We start from the raw sequence: 17,221 nt of genomic DNA on the forward strand, positions 1-17,221 counted from the left end.
GCACTCAAAGCCATGGGGAGGGAAGGGGTTTAAGAAGGGATGCTCTTTCTGAGGAGACATGGCTGAGCAATTCTGCATGTTTCAGTAGTATTGCTCTAAGAAGATGAGAGCTCTCTTTTCATAGGTCTGGATAAGATAGCACGGGCTGTGCTGGACTGCGCTGATTACTGTGAAAATAACAAAATTTAAGCAATAAAAGCAGCTCTTAAGTCCAGGTCGGTTACTTCCTGCAGTCACTGTTATACATCCTCGTAACCTCTTGCCAGCCCCTGTCCCATGCCATGCATACAACATAACATGCACGTTCACTTCCACTACCTTTTATGGCCTCTTTCACAGCTGAGTCGACAGGAATAATATTCTTCTCCACCAGCTCCAAAGGACCCGGCCTGAGAGCAATCTTTTCATTGAGATCATCTGCCAGTCGGGCTCTTTTCAGCTTCATTTGAGTAGACTGAATGGACCCTTCTGCAGCTGAGTCTAAAAGGCCAAATGGAAGGTGTCAGTTCAGGACCTGGGGCATCTGTAAGCACAGTGCCCAGCAAGAATGTTCTTCCCCTCCAGCACAGCCTTTCTGGGCTGTGGCCAAAACCTAAGCGTGGCTCAGTGCACAGCAGGAGCTCCTCTGGGGCTGGGAGGATGGGTCTGGTGGGGTTTGGGACATGGGTCTTCCTCTGACCCTTAGTTCCAGGTTCTCCATTCCCAACCAAGAGCCTCTGTCTACTAGCCTAGGCTTGCAAACACAGACTGCAGCTGGAGCATTCTCCCCAAGGCCCTGCAATGGAAATTTCATTAACAAGCTGTGACTAACATAAGAGCCAAAGTGGACTCCAGCTCCTGCCTGCTAGGAGCCCATTGGCCCTTGTGATCCCTACTTCTGGGCAACAGCTGGAGAAAAGACCCATTAACAGTGTTAGAGAACTGGAGTAAATGGCTTACACTGCAAGATCAAAAGCTGAGTCTTTGGGAGTGGACATTTGGAGATGGAGTGATTACAGTGCTCCAGGCCTTCAGGAGAAAAACAAGCTGGAGAGGAGCATAACAAAGGCAGCTAGATCTGGAAGCTACAGGCCTACCAAACCCAGCTGAGAAGTCCCCAATTATCAAGTGGTGACAGAAGAGCAGCCAATTAAACAGAAAGGTTTCCTGAACAAAGTTGATCTGGCTTCTCTGGTGGCACAGACATGAGTAGTGAGGGAGTGGGATTCTAAACTAGACCATATCTATACCTTTGGGGGTCTAAAGTAAGAAGGGCTGCATCTAGGTTGTGCTGTCTTCAAAGAATGGACACTTCTAGAAGATATACTGTAGGCAACACAAGCTACAGGGTTTGATAGCAGGGAAAAAATCTCTGCAGGAGGTCAGGAGAGCTGATCTAGGGTCACTTCAGGCCTCAGACTATAGGGCAGTGAACATAGAATCATAGAACCTCAGAATCATAGTCATAGAATGGTTTGGGTTGGAAGGGACCTTAAAGATCATCTAGTTCCAACCCCCCTGCCATAGGCAGGGACACCTTCCACTAGACCAGGTTGCTCAAAGCCCCATCCAACCTGGCCTTGAACACTTCAGGGATGGGGCAACCACAGCCTCTCTGGGCAACCTGTTCCAGTGCCTCACGACCCTCACAGTGAAGAATTTCTTCCCTACATCTAACCTAAATCTACCCTCTTTCAGTTTAAAGCCATTACCCCTTGTCCTACCACTACATGCCCTTGTAAAAAGTCCCTCTCCAGCTTTCTTGTAGGCCCCCTTTACGTACTGGAAGGCTGCTATAAGGTCTCCCCAGAGCCTTCTCTTATCCAGGCTGAACAACCCCAACTCTCTCAGCCTGTCTTCATAGGAGAGGTGTTCCAGCCCCCTGATCATCTTCATGGTCTTCCTCTGGACTCGCTGCAACAGGACGATGTCCTTCTTATGTTGGGGGCCCCAGAGCTGGATGCAGTACTCCAGGTGGGGTGTCACGAGAGCGGAGCAGTGGAGGCGAATCACCTCCCTTGACCTGCTGGTCACACTTTTTTTTGATGCAGCCCAGGATACGGTTGGCTTTCTGCACTGTGAGCCCACATTGCTGGGTCATGTTGAGCTTCTCATCAACCAACACCCCTAGGTCCTTCTCCTCAGGGCTGCTCTCAATCCATTCATCACCCAGCCTGTATTTGTGATTGGAATTGCCCCAACCCATGTGCAGGACCTTGCGCTTGGCCTTGTTGACCTTCCTGAGGTTTGCACGGGCTCACATGAGCTCCTTGAAGTGAACAGTAACAGAAGGTGTGCCTGTAAGGCATTTAGATGAGGCAACGTGTCTCAGCTGGCCAATTTCAATCAATCACCACTAGGTCCTGTTATGAACCAAATGGACACGTAAGTCCATGATATGCCAGGGCACACCCCCATGAAATGCAGAGTATGATGGACATAGCTGTGAGCAGAAGCTCTGGCTAAGAGGTGTGTGTGGGGCAGCACAGCCAGCTTGCTCAATAGACAGCCTGGCAGTGTCTGCTCCACCTCTCCTCTGGCTGTGTCTGGCTGGCCCTCTCCATGCCCGGTGACTGCAGCTGCCTCCACATCTGGTTTACAGCCCCCGAGCCCCAACTGCAGTCTGTATTGCTTCTATTATTTAACCTAAGGGAAAGACAATTTCCACCTGTCAAACAAGCAATGGTGCTAGCTCATTTTAGGGATGAAGACCCAAGGGAAAAGCAAGGCAGTGGCACTGATCCAGCATGGGCCTCTGGCTCAGCCCTCCTGCGCACCAGAGGAAAAAGAAATACGAACTTCATCCATGCTGAGAGCAGAGGACAGCATTTACAGTTGCCAGAGAGTGATCTGCTTCTTCCAGGCGACTGACAGGACTTGAGGAGAGAGGCTGCACATCCTCCTTGTTTCTAAGGAGCTTGTTATCTCTGGAGATAACAAGGGACACTGCAGTGTTCTGCTGTCTGTGATGGGATGCAGCAGAGCCGTGCCAGCTCTCTGGCTGGGAGGGGACACCAGGATGGGAGAGGGGAGAACTGCTGTGGCTCATGGACTGATAGCAGGGCTCATCCTATTTATATGGCTGTGCTTGGATCATTGACTGCATTGCCATGAATTGTCACATAGAATATCCAAAATTATGGCAAAACAAAAGATGTCCAGCTTTGGAAGGGTATCACAACCATGTGCTACAGGGATGTCAGTGCCCTGGACACCAAATGCCCCAGGTATGCTTTTCATGAGGATCAGATGTCAGCACCTCTGTCTAACAGAGTCCTCTCTCACAGCTGTTCTCTACCCCACTGTCCTCTAGAGCATCTTACGCTGGTCTCTGCCAGAGATGGGTGAAAGATTAGATGGCCTTGGGTCTGCTTCTGTCAGGGAATAAACGTGTGTGCTGCCTCCTGAAGACCAGGTCTGGACTGACTTCTGTACAACATGTATTCCATTTCAATCTGCCTCTCATGAGCAGCTGGGACAAAGTTAATCATTGTGAGAGACCTGAAGGGAACCCGAGTGGGGCAGTAGAGACATGAGTCACAAGGCAGCAGACACAAGGATTATGTGGGAGAAGCTCAGGCAGTCTTACCTTGTAAAATGTGCATATTGACCAGGTCTGATCGCTCAGGCCTGCTTCTGATCTTGTGCTTGAGATAATCTTCAGTCTGCAGAACACAAATGCAGAGAGTTACCTGGCTAGAGCAGCAATGAGGTACAGAGAGCATCTGCCCCTGTGCCATCTCATGGTTCTTTTGAATTTATTACAAGCTGGGTTGAGTAGGCTCTTAAATGGAATTATTTTTCACTCAGACACTGGCTTGTTCTTGGGTAGTTCTTCAGAAAGGGAACAATGTGCATGGAGCTGCTGTCTGTTCACTATACCCACTCCTAAGCTGTGTCCTTTCCAATCTCCCTTGAGCTTCTGATGCCTGAAGTATTATGAGAGCTCAAGGGAAGGGTGAGACCTATTCGCTGGGAGTGGTGGATCTGCTCCTAGCTTAGCATACCATGTGGCCTTTGAGAGTTGCACCAAGGCAGCTCCAGAGTGTACCATTAGCAATGGCTTCTGTGGGAAGCCTGGCACTCTGGGGTGAGATGTAAGGCTGAGCAAGTCATGAAGATACCCAGACTCTCTACCCAGGTCAGCCACAAGGCTTAGCCTTCCTGCAGTCCTGCAGCTCCTGTGTTCTGTGATTCCTCACCCCAGCTATGACGTGGGGATGGGAAAATCCACTTTACAGATCACTGCAGCAGAGCTTGTGATGAACATGGTCCTGGAGCCTTATGTCAACTTCCTAATGTCTTTAGCAACAGAAAGGCATGCAGAGGTATAATAACCATCCACTAGGGCCAAGGAAGTCAGTATTGAGGGCAGCTGACCTCAAGAATACAAATATAAGCTTATCCCCTGCTGAAGAAAAGCTAGAGCACAACTTGGACAAATTATTAGCTGTTTGCTAAATTGAGATGCAAGAAGAAATAGTACCAAAAAATGTACATAGTTCAAAGAGGTTAAAATCTTAAGGATAAATATAAAAGAACAGTACAAGCAGCTGGAGAAAAACTAGAAAACCCACAGTACAAAATGTACAGTATCATGAGAAAAAGATTTTATAAGGACTTCTGTAGCCAGGACAAGGCAATGGAAAGTGCTGTCTGTGTTCCATAAACAGGAGAAATAATTGTGAATGCTGCTGAGATGGCTACAGGATTTAATGCCTTTTTAAACCATCCTCAATAAAAAGATAAATGGCTATTTATCAATCAGATGACTAAGCCAAGAACCTTCAGCAACAAAAGAGAAGAAGCTCTAGTTATTGGGTTGGAGAACAGGTTGGAGAATACTCAGATGAGTTAAATGTTCCGAAACAGTTTGAGATACAGAATGCTATAGTAATAACAACTATCTGTGGGTCTCCAGGAAACTGGGCAAGGGAGAGCATAATTTCTTGCTTTAAAAGAGATGGAGTGAAGAAACCAGGAAATTATAAACCAGTCAGCAAGTTACTGGACCAAGTAATCAAACAATCTATAAATTGATTTTGAAGATAGCAAGCAGGTGAGTAGCAGCCAAGATGGATTCATCAAGAACAAACTATATCACATCAACCTAATTTCCTTCTATGGAGAGATGACAGATTTCTGTTACAGGAATAAAAAATGAATGTCATGTAGCTTGACTTTAAGTATGTTTTGACAATATCTCACATGGCTTTCTCATATGTAAGCAGAGAAATTTGGTCTGGATAAGACTAAAATAAAAAAAGGAGCATAGCTGTGGGTCACCAGAGGAATTAGGAATGGCTCACAGTCTAAATAGAAGAATATATCAAATCATGTTACACAGCAATTCTTCCTACTAGTCAACATATTCATTAATGCCTTGGATGATAGAAGACATACTCCTTAACTCTGAATCATTCAAGGCTAACAGATTACAATGCAGCATGATTTGGAGTAATTGAAGAAATGATCTGAAATACGTTTGATAAAATTTCAAGAGGACATTTGGAAAGGACTGCATTCAGGTCACAGTTAGCCACAGCTAAACCAGGTGATTAAGCACTGGGGTGGATGAAGACTTAGTCCACCAGAGATGCTTCTGTAGTGGTCACTGGACAGTGGCCTTAGGCAGAAATTAGTTGCTTCATAAATAGAGAAAAAATATAAAAGGATCTGGAGAATCTAGTGATCAGCAGCTGAACCACATCCCTAGACCAGCAGGCAGCTTTCTAGAAGACAAAATGAAGGATGTCAGATGGGCCCTAGGAATAGCAAAGCCCTATTCTATCCCCTGCGTTTGAAAGGGTCCATGGGAAGGGTCTGGACAACAGCTACAGAAATCATTATTGAACCAGAGATGGGATCAATGAGAAGAGACTGAAGGGAGGGGAGGTTGGTCAGTCCAGGGGTAAGATGCCTATAGGGAAACAGGATGCAAAATACTTTTTAGAAGTGCTACAAGAAAAAAGATAAACAGTTCTGCATATGCATGCATATAGGAGAAAAAGTAATGGGCTTAAACTTCAACAGAATAGCTTGGGCTGGGAATTGGGGGACACTTGCTAACAGCGCAGGTTAGAGAGCACTGGAGCACGTTGCTGGGGGGTGGGATGTCTGTCAGTGGTCTCACAACTGTCAGGAATGACCCAGATGGGGCTGTTCTGCTCTGGGGCAGAGGCATGACAGCTGTCCCCCACAGTCCCTCCCTGCCACACTTGTTGGGGTGCTGGGAGTAAGTGCTAAAGCCCTGCTGAGCCAAACTGCCTCAGGAAAGTCAGCCTGCTCTCTGTCCTCCAATCCAGCAATCTATTATAGGACATTGACTTCAAAGTCTGCTGCACTGGCTTGATGCCAGCCTCTAACATAGCCAGTGACATGTTTAAACAAATAATAGACATTTTATTTACTGAAGTCTTTACAATTCCTTACCCTTCCCCCCATATTTTTCCCCCAGCTTATTTTCACCAACATGATCACTTGCTTGGACCATGTGTAGGTTTGCCTGGTTCCTGTGCCAGGTCAGAGCAGGCTGGTGTCTGCACCTGAGTGCAGTTATATTCACCTAATGCATTTCCAGCTGATCCTCGGATTGGGTCCTGACCTGGGCTAAGCTTGAATTGCTGTCCTGCAGATGTGGCATTGTTCATGTTGAATCCAGCATTCACACTGCGTTAGCCTGTCTTTCTGCTATGATTTCAGTTCCCTTTGACCTTTGTTGTTTATAAGCTGCATTTGTGTCACTGGGGTGCAAATGATAGAGAAGGACTTCAGATGTGGGGATTTTTAGCATCAGCTGAAGCAGAAGAGCTTTCAAAACACATGAAAGCAGTTATTGTTATCTGCTTTCTGTTTGCAGAACTTCAGTTGGGAGGAATATGAGCTAAACAACAAATACCGTTGAGTAATTATCTGGAAACAGCCACTGGTCCTTCCCTGTCACAGCTCTAAGCAGGGCATCCTTGCAAAGGAGTATATGTTTGTTATGGGCTGTGCTCACTAGTGTCTTCATTAGCATGCTTTAAAAATGTATGCAGTTTGGGATAGACTAGATCATCCTTCCCTTTTCCCCAGGCAACTAGCCAGCGAAAGCTTTTGAAGAGAAGGACAAAGAGACAGAAATATATACTTAAACTGTAAAATATATGACACTTCAAGGATACTTTGGATTGCTTGAAATTTTGTAAGCATACTAATTTTTCAGAGTCATATTGTGTTTCTTATGCTAGCCATTTATTACCGCAGGAGAGTTGGGCAAGCGATTGGAGTGTGTTTAAGTTCAGAAGAGCACTTCTCCATATTTCACAATCATTCTTCCTTGCAAAGGTCCTTTTCCATGTGAGTGCAAGCATGTTCTGCAGATTAATGGAACAAACTCCTGTGTTCAAGAAAAACCTGCATGACTGATTGTTCCCTTTTCTGTGGACACCCCTCCAGTTTGGTCAAGACTGGATGATGGGTGCTTGGAAAACTGGTGTGAAAACCAGTGTGATTTCCCCAAAATCAGGTAAATCGCATCACAGAGTTTCGATGTGTTCTGGAAATGGCTACTTATCTTATCTCTGCCTTCAGCAATATTTAGGGAAGCCTGAGTGCAGTTAGATAATGGGGCTGGTGGGAGCCTGGCCCACTTAGCCCCTTGGATGTTATATGTCGTAATGGCCAAGCTACACTGCTGAGCTAAAAGCCAGGCTCCTGTCTGATGACAAGTGTGAGCTCCCTGGGGACTCACTCCAGGTGACAGAGGGCATCTGCATTCCTCCTGCACACTTGCTAAATAATTAGGCTCCTTCAGTCCTGGTTGCTGCTGGCCCTGCTCTAACCCCACTGACTAGAGCAGGAGTGGAGAGCAGGCAGCAGAGTGAGGAGTGGGCTGTGGACCTGGCCCGGAGAGGAAAACAGCCCTTCAGCTGGTTGGACGTCTACTGGAAGGACTGCCAATGCCATGCTGAACTACACCCTGCCCACAGTCTCTTGTAAAACCCAGGAGCTGTTGTAAAACCCCATAGCTCAGGGCACAGATGGTCCCTCTGCCCTTTTAAAACTTCCCTGCTTGGAGAAGGGTACTCCAGATAATTTGTGAACCCTGGCTTGGCCCGACCATGTCTGGAAGCAGCGGAGACACGCTGACCCTCATCCTTGGCCACAGGGCCTGAATGGAGGGTGCCAGAGGAGGGGATAGTGGTGGAAGTTGCTTTCAAACCCCACAACTCATGCAAAGCGAGCCCACGTGTTCCCTCATCGGGGTGGCTGCAGGAGTTACCTTGGCTCGCTCCAGACTTTTTCGCTGTTCATGGAATGCAGATGGGCTTTTCAGTGCTGCAACAGGAAAGAAAGAGGAGCAGTCAGCACAGGAGTGGAAGCAAGCAGCCACCAGGATATTCAGCAACAGCATTTTAATGAGTGCTATAAAAATAGTAACACACACTAGCCATTCTCTTTATTGTGCTGACTAAAAATAACCCAGGAAAGCTCTGGGAAATCCCATGCTCTCAGCCAGTCCATGGCAAGAGAGCAGGGGGGATGGAGAGTATGGGTTTGCTCAGGAGGCACATGGGGAGGGAGGGGGTGCAGGCTTTGAAACTTAGTGCTCTGTGGGACACGTCAGAGAGCAGATGAGGCTTTTCCCTGGAGTGCTTCCTACATGTTGTGAAAGGCACCACAGCCCCCAAAGACAGATCTGGGAAAAGCAACAACCTGAGAGGGGATCTCACCTGCAAGTAAAACCTGCGGGTGACTGAGGCTTGAGGCCAGCAGAAAACCAGAAAAGACCTGCCTCACTTCTTGGGGTCATGTGGGTGCAGCCTCCAGCGAGGGTATTTCAAGGCAAGGCCCCGGAACTGTGGTCCTTTGTCCCTCTTCCATCCCTGACTACCCCTCCATCTCTCACTGTGCCTTTGTCCTGTCCCCTGCCCAGAAGCACCTGTGTGACATGGGGCCTCCCTGGGCAGGCAGCTGCCCGGCCAGGTACCAGGTAGTAGACTATGCCCTCAGCATCTCCTGACACACCAAGGAGGATTAACCCAGAGGGGGGTCCCCAAAAAAGGCCAATGATCCCTGGCTCTTGGACCAGTGAACACCAGTCCGATGGAGCAGTCTGTATTGGAGTCATGGATAACCTTGCACATTTCCTTGTTTACTCTGGTTCAGTAGAAATAGGAGCAGAATTTGTATGGTGAAGCGGTTAATATTTCTCAGATTCTGCAAAAATTCTTTTCTGGCTGTGTAAGCGGGCAAAATTAACTGTTCCCATTGGGACAGGGAAGGGGAAGGTGTCCTGACCCACAAAAACAGTCTGCTACAACTCTTTGTTTGGCAAGAGGAATTCCCTTTCCGTCTTCTGAATGGGATCCAATAAGGATAGAAATTATTTTCACACAGGACATGTTATCCTCCATCAGTCTAGAGGAGGATGAAGAGAAGACTGGGGGCAGCTGGGACATGTTTGGGGGCCCTCTGAATTGGCTTTTGGTAGGCAACACCTAGGGCAATCCCCATAACCTCCAGTGAATCACAGTAAAACACAGAAGGCACATTCCTGCTCCTAACATTTGGAAAGCGAACATACAGACAAGCTAGTGTTACTGTGCCATGCTCCGGTGAGCAGCCAAAAGGACTAGTGACAGCTGGTTTAATCAGAAGCAAAATAAAATGGTGCACACAAGAAAAAAGAAGTTAGCAAGAGAGATGACTTTTACAGCCCTGCTCACTGTGAAGTACTGACATTGGGAGTGTGCTATGGGCATTGACCAAACGCCGTGCTATTCAACAGGAAAATGTTTCAGAATTTAGTCATTTACCAAGATTTTTGGAGGAATTATGTGGATGCTGCAGCTTGTATTAGTCTGCAAAACAAATAAAGACATCGCTAGCACTAGTTATTCAGACAACTTGTCAGGGGATAACATGTCAGCTTGAAATGGCTGAGGGCCTGGAGGCAACAGGGCAGAGCTGCTGTGCTTGTTGTTGATAATCTTGGAACTATTGCGTCTAAGGTTTCAGTTAGAGGATGAGGTGGTGGCTGCGTATGGCAAGAGGGTCTTTACTTCAAGCGCAGCTGTTTCTGCAGCCCATCACAGTAGGGGGAACCTTGCCTTGAGGAATCCTTGATCCTGCAGGCTGCCTCCCCCTCCTTTTGGGTAGGTGAGCAGGATCTGGCTGGGGTCTGGGGCAGGTGTCTGTGCAGGTCTAGAGAGAGGGTTCATCCATGCTCAGCCCTACAGCCTGCCTTTCTGCAAGTGACACCACATGCTCTTGATTTAAAATGCTTTTCCTGGGTCTGTACCACTTTCACTAGGACAATAAAACTGCATGTGTTGCTGCATGAACTGGAAACTTCCTACTCAGCAAGCCTGAAGAATGGGGCAGGCTTTGGTCTCGCCTGCACTTCTATGCATCAGGAGCGTGGCAGTGTCTCAACGAACCTGGATCTCCCCTTGCTTTCAGAGGATCCTCCACAGAGTCACAGGGCTGAAGGAACTCAGAGGCTGCTCTTGCCTACCAGTCTGCACCTGTCTTTATTTGCAGAGGTTTTTCAGTATTGTTGATTGTTTTGCCAGCCAGTTGTTCAATTTACAACCTGAAAACATCTGACAATCAGAGTCCAGCTTTGAACCTGAAGTCTTGTTCAATGCTACTGCTCCTGCATCCTGCTTTAGGCAGTTTCCTGCCTTCTCCAGTGATGGGGCAATCTGAAGGCTTCCCATTTCTTAGAGGAACATCTAAGGGAGTGTGAACAGAGCTCAGGTATGCAATGGCATTAATTTTTTCCAGTCAAACCAAACGCAGACTGGGCTTTGGTAAGGATATTCATCTCACTGCGCTATGCTCAGGTAACACTGGTACTTCTCCCTGCACTATTCTCTTGGATACCAAAAACCAGCCAGCTTCCTAGGACTTACTCCAATGTTTCACACTTACTGTGCTATAGCTGCACTGCTGAACAGCTCAGCAGGCTCTGCGTATAGTCATCAACTCCCCTTCCTACAATGGTTTTCACAAGCCCTCAAATCTTTTATCCAATGCTATTCTGTTACTCTGATCTTCCATCTCTCTTTCTGGTCTCTGTATAAAATGGGTCAGCTAGAAAAACAAAGTTTCTCTGTCCTGGGATTATATCAACAGAAAATGTATACAATGGGTTGAAAGCAATCCTTGTGCAAGATGTGATGTGCAATGTGGGATTAAGTGCATGCTCTAAGCCTGGTACTAAACCTGACTCTCACCATGGAGACCAGCAATGACCATCTTTTCTCTTTCCAGAAGGGCTATACTCAACCACTGTGGGTAACGGACATATGGGTTTATTTCTCGCCCTCCTCCAATGCATGTGAACAGACATCCTGTCTCAGTGCATCTCCTAGAGCCCACCTCATCTGCTGGTCCTCAGAGCCAACAGGGCATGGGAAGACTTGTTTTTCATAAGGAAAAACTGCACATGCCCAAGCAATGGGGGGAAGCTGGCTGGGGCTCCCACATATTAAATGTTAACGTCTGACTCTTCCTCCTGAGGTCAAATTCAGCAGTTAAATTCTGCAGGTTTGTTTTTATAATGGCAAAAATGCCTTTTCTTCTATTACTTTTAGCGAGTGAACTGTGCTCAAGCTTTCCCAAATGGCCTTCTTGGACAGAAACCAGACTGCAAAATGTCAGCCTAGAAGTTGGGAGTGCAAAGAAGCCATAAGTTAACAGGAAAATACCCTTCAGTTACCATCAAATAAATTTGTCTTAATATGTGGTCGGCAGCGTGTAAGGTTTCAAATGTTAGGTGCCATTTGTAAAAGTGCAGTCCCATGCACTCAGCCTTGCAGAGCAGCGTTAGGTATGCAAACCTCTCAGTTGGCACTACTGCTCCCTACATGTGCAATGGGGCGTCCTGCACCTTATTTGAGTGTGCCCACTTTTACAGAGTGGACTTAGCAGTTCAGGAGATGTTAAACATATTTTTGGCCACTGACTGTATTGCCAGTGCTTGCAATACTGTAAAAAATGTCACAGTATTTTGCTTGAAGCTCCAACTCCTGGAGTCCTGTGATTAAAATGCTTGCTCTTTGGTGGCAGGCAGCATAAAATCTGAACGCTTAAAGAAATAAACAGAAGAAAAATGGAAAGAGCATGCATTTATCAGTCTTAAAACCATGTGATCATTTTGACAGTCATGATTTTTGTCATCCTACTCAAGTTTTCTTAATGCTTGATGCTGTTAATACTGTACTGAGAAGGCGTCTGTTACTGGCTACATTGACACAATCCTCTAGGAAGGCAGCTGCATGAGAAGGGCAGAGGGATGGACAGAGTGCAGCAAGCAGTGCTAGAGCCATGCTTTTAGTAAGTTGTTGTTCTGCTGTTTAGACAAGAGCTACATCACAGTCTTTAATGTTAGCCAGAAGAGGTAAAAGTGACACAGCCTTTGGAAAGTTGTGATCTTAGCAGTGAACCCAAGGGGCCCTTGATGAGACAGAAAGGTTAATCCTCTACCTGCATCCCAGATAATCACAGATTCATACACATGGAGCCTGAGCTAGGTCAGGTTGGAGTTATCCATTAAGCAGGGCTGATGTCCCAACATCATTTCTCCGATAGTGCTACAGGTTTCATGATGCACCTGCAGGTGCAGAAGGGGCTCATTTTCTTTCACTTACTTTCTGGGCTTTAGCAACTGGCTTTCTGATGCTGAATGATTACATGATAATGCTGGCCTGGAGCTTGTCCTTCAGGCTTGAATGACAGGTTAGCAAGGATGAATGTGGTCAGAGAGGGGAAAGCATGGACATAATTTGTCAGTCTGCAGCAAGAAGGTCCAGGTGGGGTTTCACTGGCTTCACGTGTACACTGAGTTCTGCCCTGTGCGGTCCTGGCTGGGCACAGGCGCAGATCTGGATATGTCTCACTCATCCAGGGGCTGCCTCTCTGCACTGGGGCCAAGGCAGTTAGCCACCTCTTCCTTTTTCCAGAGGTTCCTGGCTTTTACAGGAGGATATGATATTCTCTGCCCTTGCCTATGTGAAGAGCTTTGAGAGTCTTCTGCTTGGAGCTGGATATTTTTGTCCTGCCACAGTGACCTCTGGGACAGGGAGCTATTCACTTGAATTTTTGGATGGTGTAAGCTAAGCATCTCTCCTGACTTCAGTTTAAGCAGCAGCATTATAATCTGTGTGGCAAATGCTGGGCACCATTGTATAGCACCAGGGACCGTAGTATCTCTACAGGGCAGGAAGCAAAGTTCCCCCGGTAGCAATCTGCTCAGAGCTGAGTGGGTCTGAGCAGGCAGCTGGTGCCACACAGTGCCGCAGCATACCCAAGATGAACACAGCCCCTCTGAGCCATGAGTGGGTGAAAAAGGCAGAAAAAGATACTCACGTGGCATGATGCCTTGGTCTGCCAGCTGCTCACGGGTCCTTCTCTGCTGAAGCCGTAGCTGTAAAACTGAGAGAGAGAGAATGTCAGGAAAAGATGCAGGATTTTGCTGAGGTACTAATACATCTGTCAGAGACAATGTGTCAGGGGATCTGTGTGTGGCACAGAGATCTGGCACTGATCCCTGCTGCTGCTGGACCAGCCTTGGTGCAGCAGAGTGCTCCAAGCCGAGAAATACTGCCATGGAGGAGACGCGTAGCTGCACTGACCCAGTCCTCACTTTTGCAGATAGATAAACAGGGCAGGGCTGTTTCTGGTGCAGGCAGTGCCCTAGTGCCTGGGACGGACTGATCCCTGCCCAGCACCTGTAATAGCAGCCTCAGGTGACCATGGCTTCAGCTCAAATAGTTGCTCAGCTCTGAGCTCTGAAGCTGGGAGGTCCTCCCTTGCCCCAGCACTGTGGGTTGAGTAGAGTTTTCCAACTCCATCTCCCTCCTGAGGGCCTGGCAGCACATTTCCAGCCCTGCAAGGCTCAGCACTGGATGTAGATATATTTACTGTACCAAGGGGGATGTAGATAATGTGGTGAGGAGAGATTAGTGCCATCTCTGTATTAATCCACTGCTCCAAGGACATGCAATCTCCAGTATAACTGCTTTTGGGAAACAGTGCACTGACAGATGGGAGTGAACCACTGATCAGGGTCACTAAGTGGCTTAGCAGCATGGCCTCAGCTACAGAGCATCGATTAGGCATCTAACGAAGAAGCACCTCTCAGTATTTACAGCATGTAACGACAGCCCACCATACAACTGCAGCCTGCCTTCTGCAAGGTTACAGACCCCTGCATGGCCCAGGACTGCACAAGTTAATTCATCCCATCACTCAGGTAACCCTGCCTGTACTTTGAGTTAGTAACTTATTCTGCACTTTTGGTTTTGCAAATTTGTCTTCAAGAAGACAGACACTTGTATCACAAGGTAAAACATAAAACTCACTTCCATATTTTCCTGCTGGAAACTCAGTACAGCTTGCCATGAGGACATATATGTTTCAGGGGTCACAATATAACTGCATGCATATCCCCTGGCTACCAGCACAGCCCCAGACTGTATCCCCTTAGCTGCCCAGAGAGAGCTGGTATTGGAAGGGGAAGAGAGGGACGAACAGCTGTTTTGTCCTCAGGAGCAACCTGCTGAGCTCTGCCAACAGCTCATGTCTACAATGCAGCTTCCCTGGGATGTGGGATGGAGCTGAATAATAATCCCTTCCAGAGAAGTCCCCAAAGCACAAGGCTTCCTGAGATGCCATTGCTTGTGACTTTTCCATGTCCTCTGTACAAACCACGTCTCACATTCAGAGCAAATGTTTAGTGAAGGCCCCACGTGGGACAATGATCTCCTGCCAAATGCCAGCACTTCTTAGGGCACCAAAGATAGATTCGTGCTGTGAGGGAAGAATGTAGCCTTCAGTACCTGGTAACATGTGTGCTGTTCCCCTTATGCCAGCGTGAAGCTGGTGGCTAGAAGTCACTGCCAAACCTTGCTGCCAGGGAATTCTGTAGCCCTCTATTGCCCCATGGCACCACCCCCAGTCGGTGCTGGTTCTGCTCACGGACACAGATTTAGATGCTTGCACTCTAGGTATCTGCATCCCCTTTGCAGGAGTCCTTGCCCTCAGGGAACCTCAAAACCAAATTAGACTGTCCATGCTTTAGGAATGCCTGTCTTTCCTCCTTGACTACAGAGGCAGTTTAATGGTAACCAGCTCTTGGTAGGTATCTTACACAGGGTGAGGTGAACCCCACTTTGTCTGTGTAGAACGTTCTCTGTGACTGGTCACAATATTGAAGAACCATGCAGAGCTTTGCACTTTCCCTGAGGAAGATATGTATCTTTATGGAATAAGTGAGCTGAGGGAGGTCAGAGACTGCTCAAGAATAAAGATTTGTAGTTCACCCAAAAATGGTTCTCTGCTCTCCTAGGTCCTGGTCCAGTGTCCTGGGCATTAGAGCATCTTGCCTTAAACTGAGGCAATTTACACACAACATGCTGTCATCAAACAGGAATTGGAGATAGCAAAGGCTTCTACAGCCACATACAACACCCTGCCAAAGACACATCAGTCTGCCCCATCTAGCTGTAAAATATCCCAAGTGAGGATGCTCCATCACTTCCCTTCACAGCTCCCACATGTGCCAAACTATTTGCACCATTTCACTCCAACTTCTGACACAGCCAGACCAAGTGATATACCACATCCACATGATCAAGGGGGATGCTATCAATCAGATGACTGTGCATTCAAAGCCCACATTCTCTGCTGCTTCTGCTTATTTTATAGGCCTTCCTAGCACACAAATAATTAACAGTTTCAGGGTGCAGTCAGCTGTCAGCCAGGCCTGTTTAAAATAAAAAGGAGATGTTACAAATTCCCTTGAAGCATAGTTTGGAAGGTGATGATGATTTCTAGTGTGGTGGCTATAAGATTCAGCATCTGCCTTGATGCAAGAAGTGCTGAAAATGTGTAGGTTTCACTGCCATAATTCTCCCTTTGCTTGGGTGCAGGAGTAGCACTCAGAAACCTAGATTTCCCAGATCCTACTGCCTTCCTGCAAACAGTGCACAATCCGAGGGAGCCTACCCTGCTGATAGACCATCACAGAGGGGACCTGATATTATTTAATGATAATTTTGTGCACGGAGAAAAGGTCTTCAAATTGTTTTTCATGCTGACAGGCATAAAGGCTGTGACCCAGCAATGACACAAGCTGTTCTGAGCGTGAGACCTAACGTCTTCCATGGGTGAGTGGCTATGGGCAGACCATACACCCTCCCCCACATGGTTCATCTTGGGCCATGCTGAGCTTACAAACTTCCTGGCCCATTCTTAAGCCACAGGACAAGGAGGAAAAGTTTATCCATCCTTGTCTGTTCAGGGCACACTAACAGAAAATGTGAGGACAGACAAGTGCAAAAGCTGGCTATTTCTAGGAGCAGCCCAAGCTCAATGGTTGAAACAGTTATTTCAGCCACTGAATATTCATCCAGATCTGGACCTCCTCATGCAGGAGGATGCATGCCTTGACTCTCAAATATCATCTCTATGAAATTCCAAAGCTTGTTGCAAACCATCTGAAGAAATGTAGCTGTGGACAGTGTCAGATAGTAACACTGAACATCCCTGCAGGAAGAGGTAAAGCAGCCACTACTTTCGGCAGCCCCTAAGTCAGTGCTGCAGCTTGCAGCTTGGTGGATGCCAGCTCAAGGCTTGCACCTTTCCCTTACAACCAACAATGCTTAAAAACAGGGCTGGAGGAGCCCCTGGCACCATCCAAACAACCACCACTTAGCTGCTTCTTGAAGGGGACTTGAAATCTGTGTCTGACCCCAGCTGCATTCCTGTCCTCTTCCTTTGCCATGTGTCTGAAGGCCTAAGCTCTGAGTGCTGCCTGTGACTCAGTTCGAGGATGCTGTCACCCTCCACATATGAGAATTACTTTTTTCCCCCGAATATTTTATTTTTCAAGGAAACTGCTTTGTTAAAACTTCAGAGGAACATTTATGTTACAAGGAATGATGACTGGAACACTGATGAGACAATCTTAGTCCCACATCCCAAGCATCCTTGTTGTCTGCCTGCACCAGCTTGGACGGTGAGAAGTAACCCCAAGCGAGCAGTCATGCATACTGGTCACCCTGTGGTATCAAGCTGTGCTGGCACCATCAGCTACCTTCAGCTGAGACACAGCCTTGCTTTCAGCAACCCTTCTCCCTCCTATGGTACACCACGATGAGAAATCCCTCCCTAGATGATGTGAAGCATGTCAGAGCTATTCCAGAGATTTTGCTCGTGAACTTTTTCCGTTAGAAATGCTGCTTTCTTC

The 17,221-nt window shown here is 47.3% G+C and overlaps 1 protein-coding gene across 9 annotated transcripts in view; it reads right to left on the reverse strand.

The window, feature by feature from the left end:
• MYOCD (myocardin) overlaps window positions 1-17,221 on the reverse strand; it is a 114,887-nt gene that overhangs the window by 15,469 nt on the left and 82,197 nt on the right. For 5 of the 9 annotated variants that reach the window (XM_069798856.1, XM_069798860.1, XM_069798859.1 and 2 more), the window contains exons 2-5: window positions 13,339-13,404; window positions 8,243-8,298; window positions 3,569-3,644; window positions 319-480 (exon numbers count right to left, since the gene is read on the reverse strand). In XM_069798856.1, coding sequence (XP_069654957.1) covers window positions 319-480; window positions 3,569-3,644; window positions 8,243-8,298; window positions 13,339-13,345 — 301 coding nt within the window. In that variant the 5' untranslated portion in view covers window positions 13,346-13,404. Of the gene's footprint in view, window positions 1-318; window positions 481-3,568; window positions 3,645-8,242; window positions 8,299-9,779; window positions 9,825-13,338; window positions 13,405-13,893; window positions 14,167-17,221 lie in introns of those variants that run through there. The other 4 variants (XM_069798864.1, XM_069798863.1, XM_069798862.1 and 1 more) reach the window with 3 other exon arrangements.

Source organism: Haliaeetus albicilla, chromosome 12, assembly GCF_947461875.1.
Source record: "Haliaeetus albicilla chromosome 12, bHalAlb1.1, whole genome shotgun sequence".
Classification (NCBI taxonomy): Eukaryota; Metazoa; Chordata; class Aves; order Accipitriformes; family Accipitridae; genus Haliaeetus; species Haliaeetus albicilla.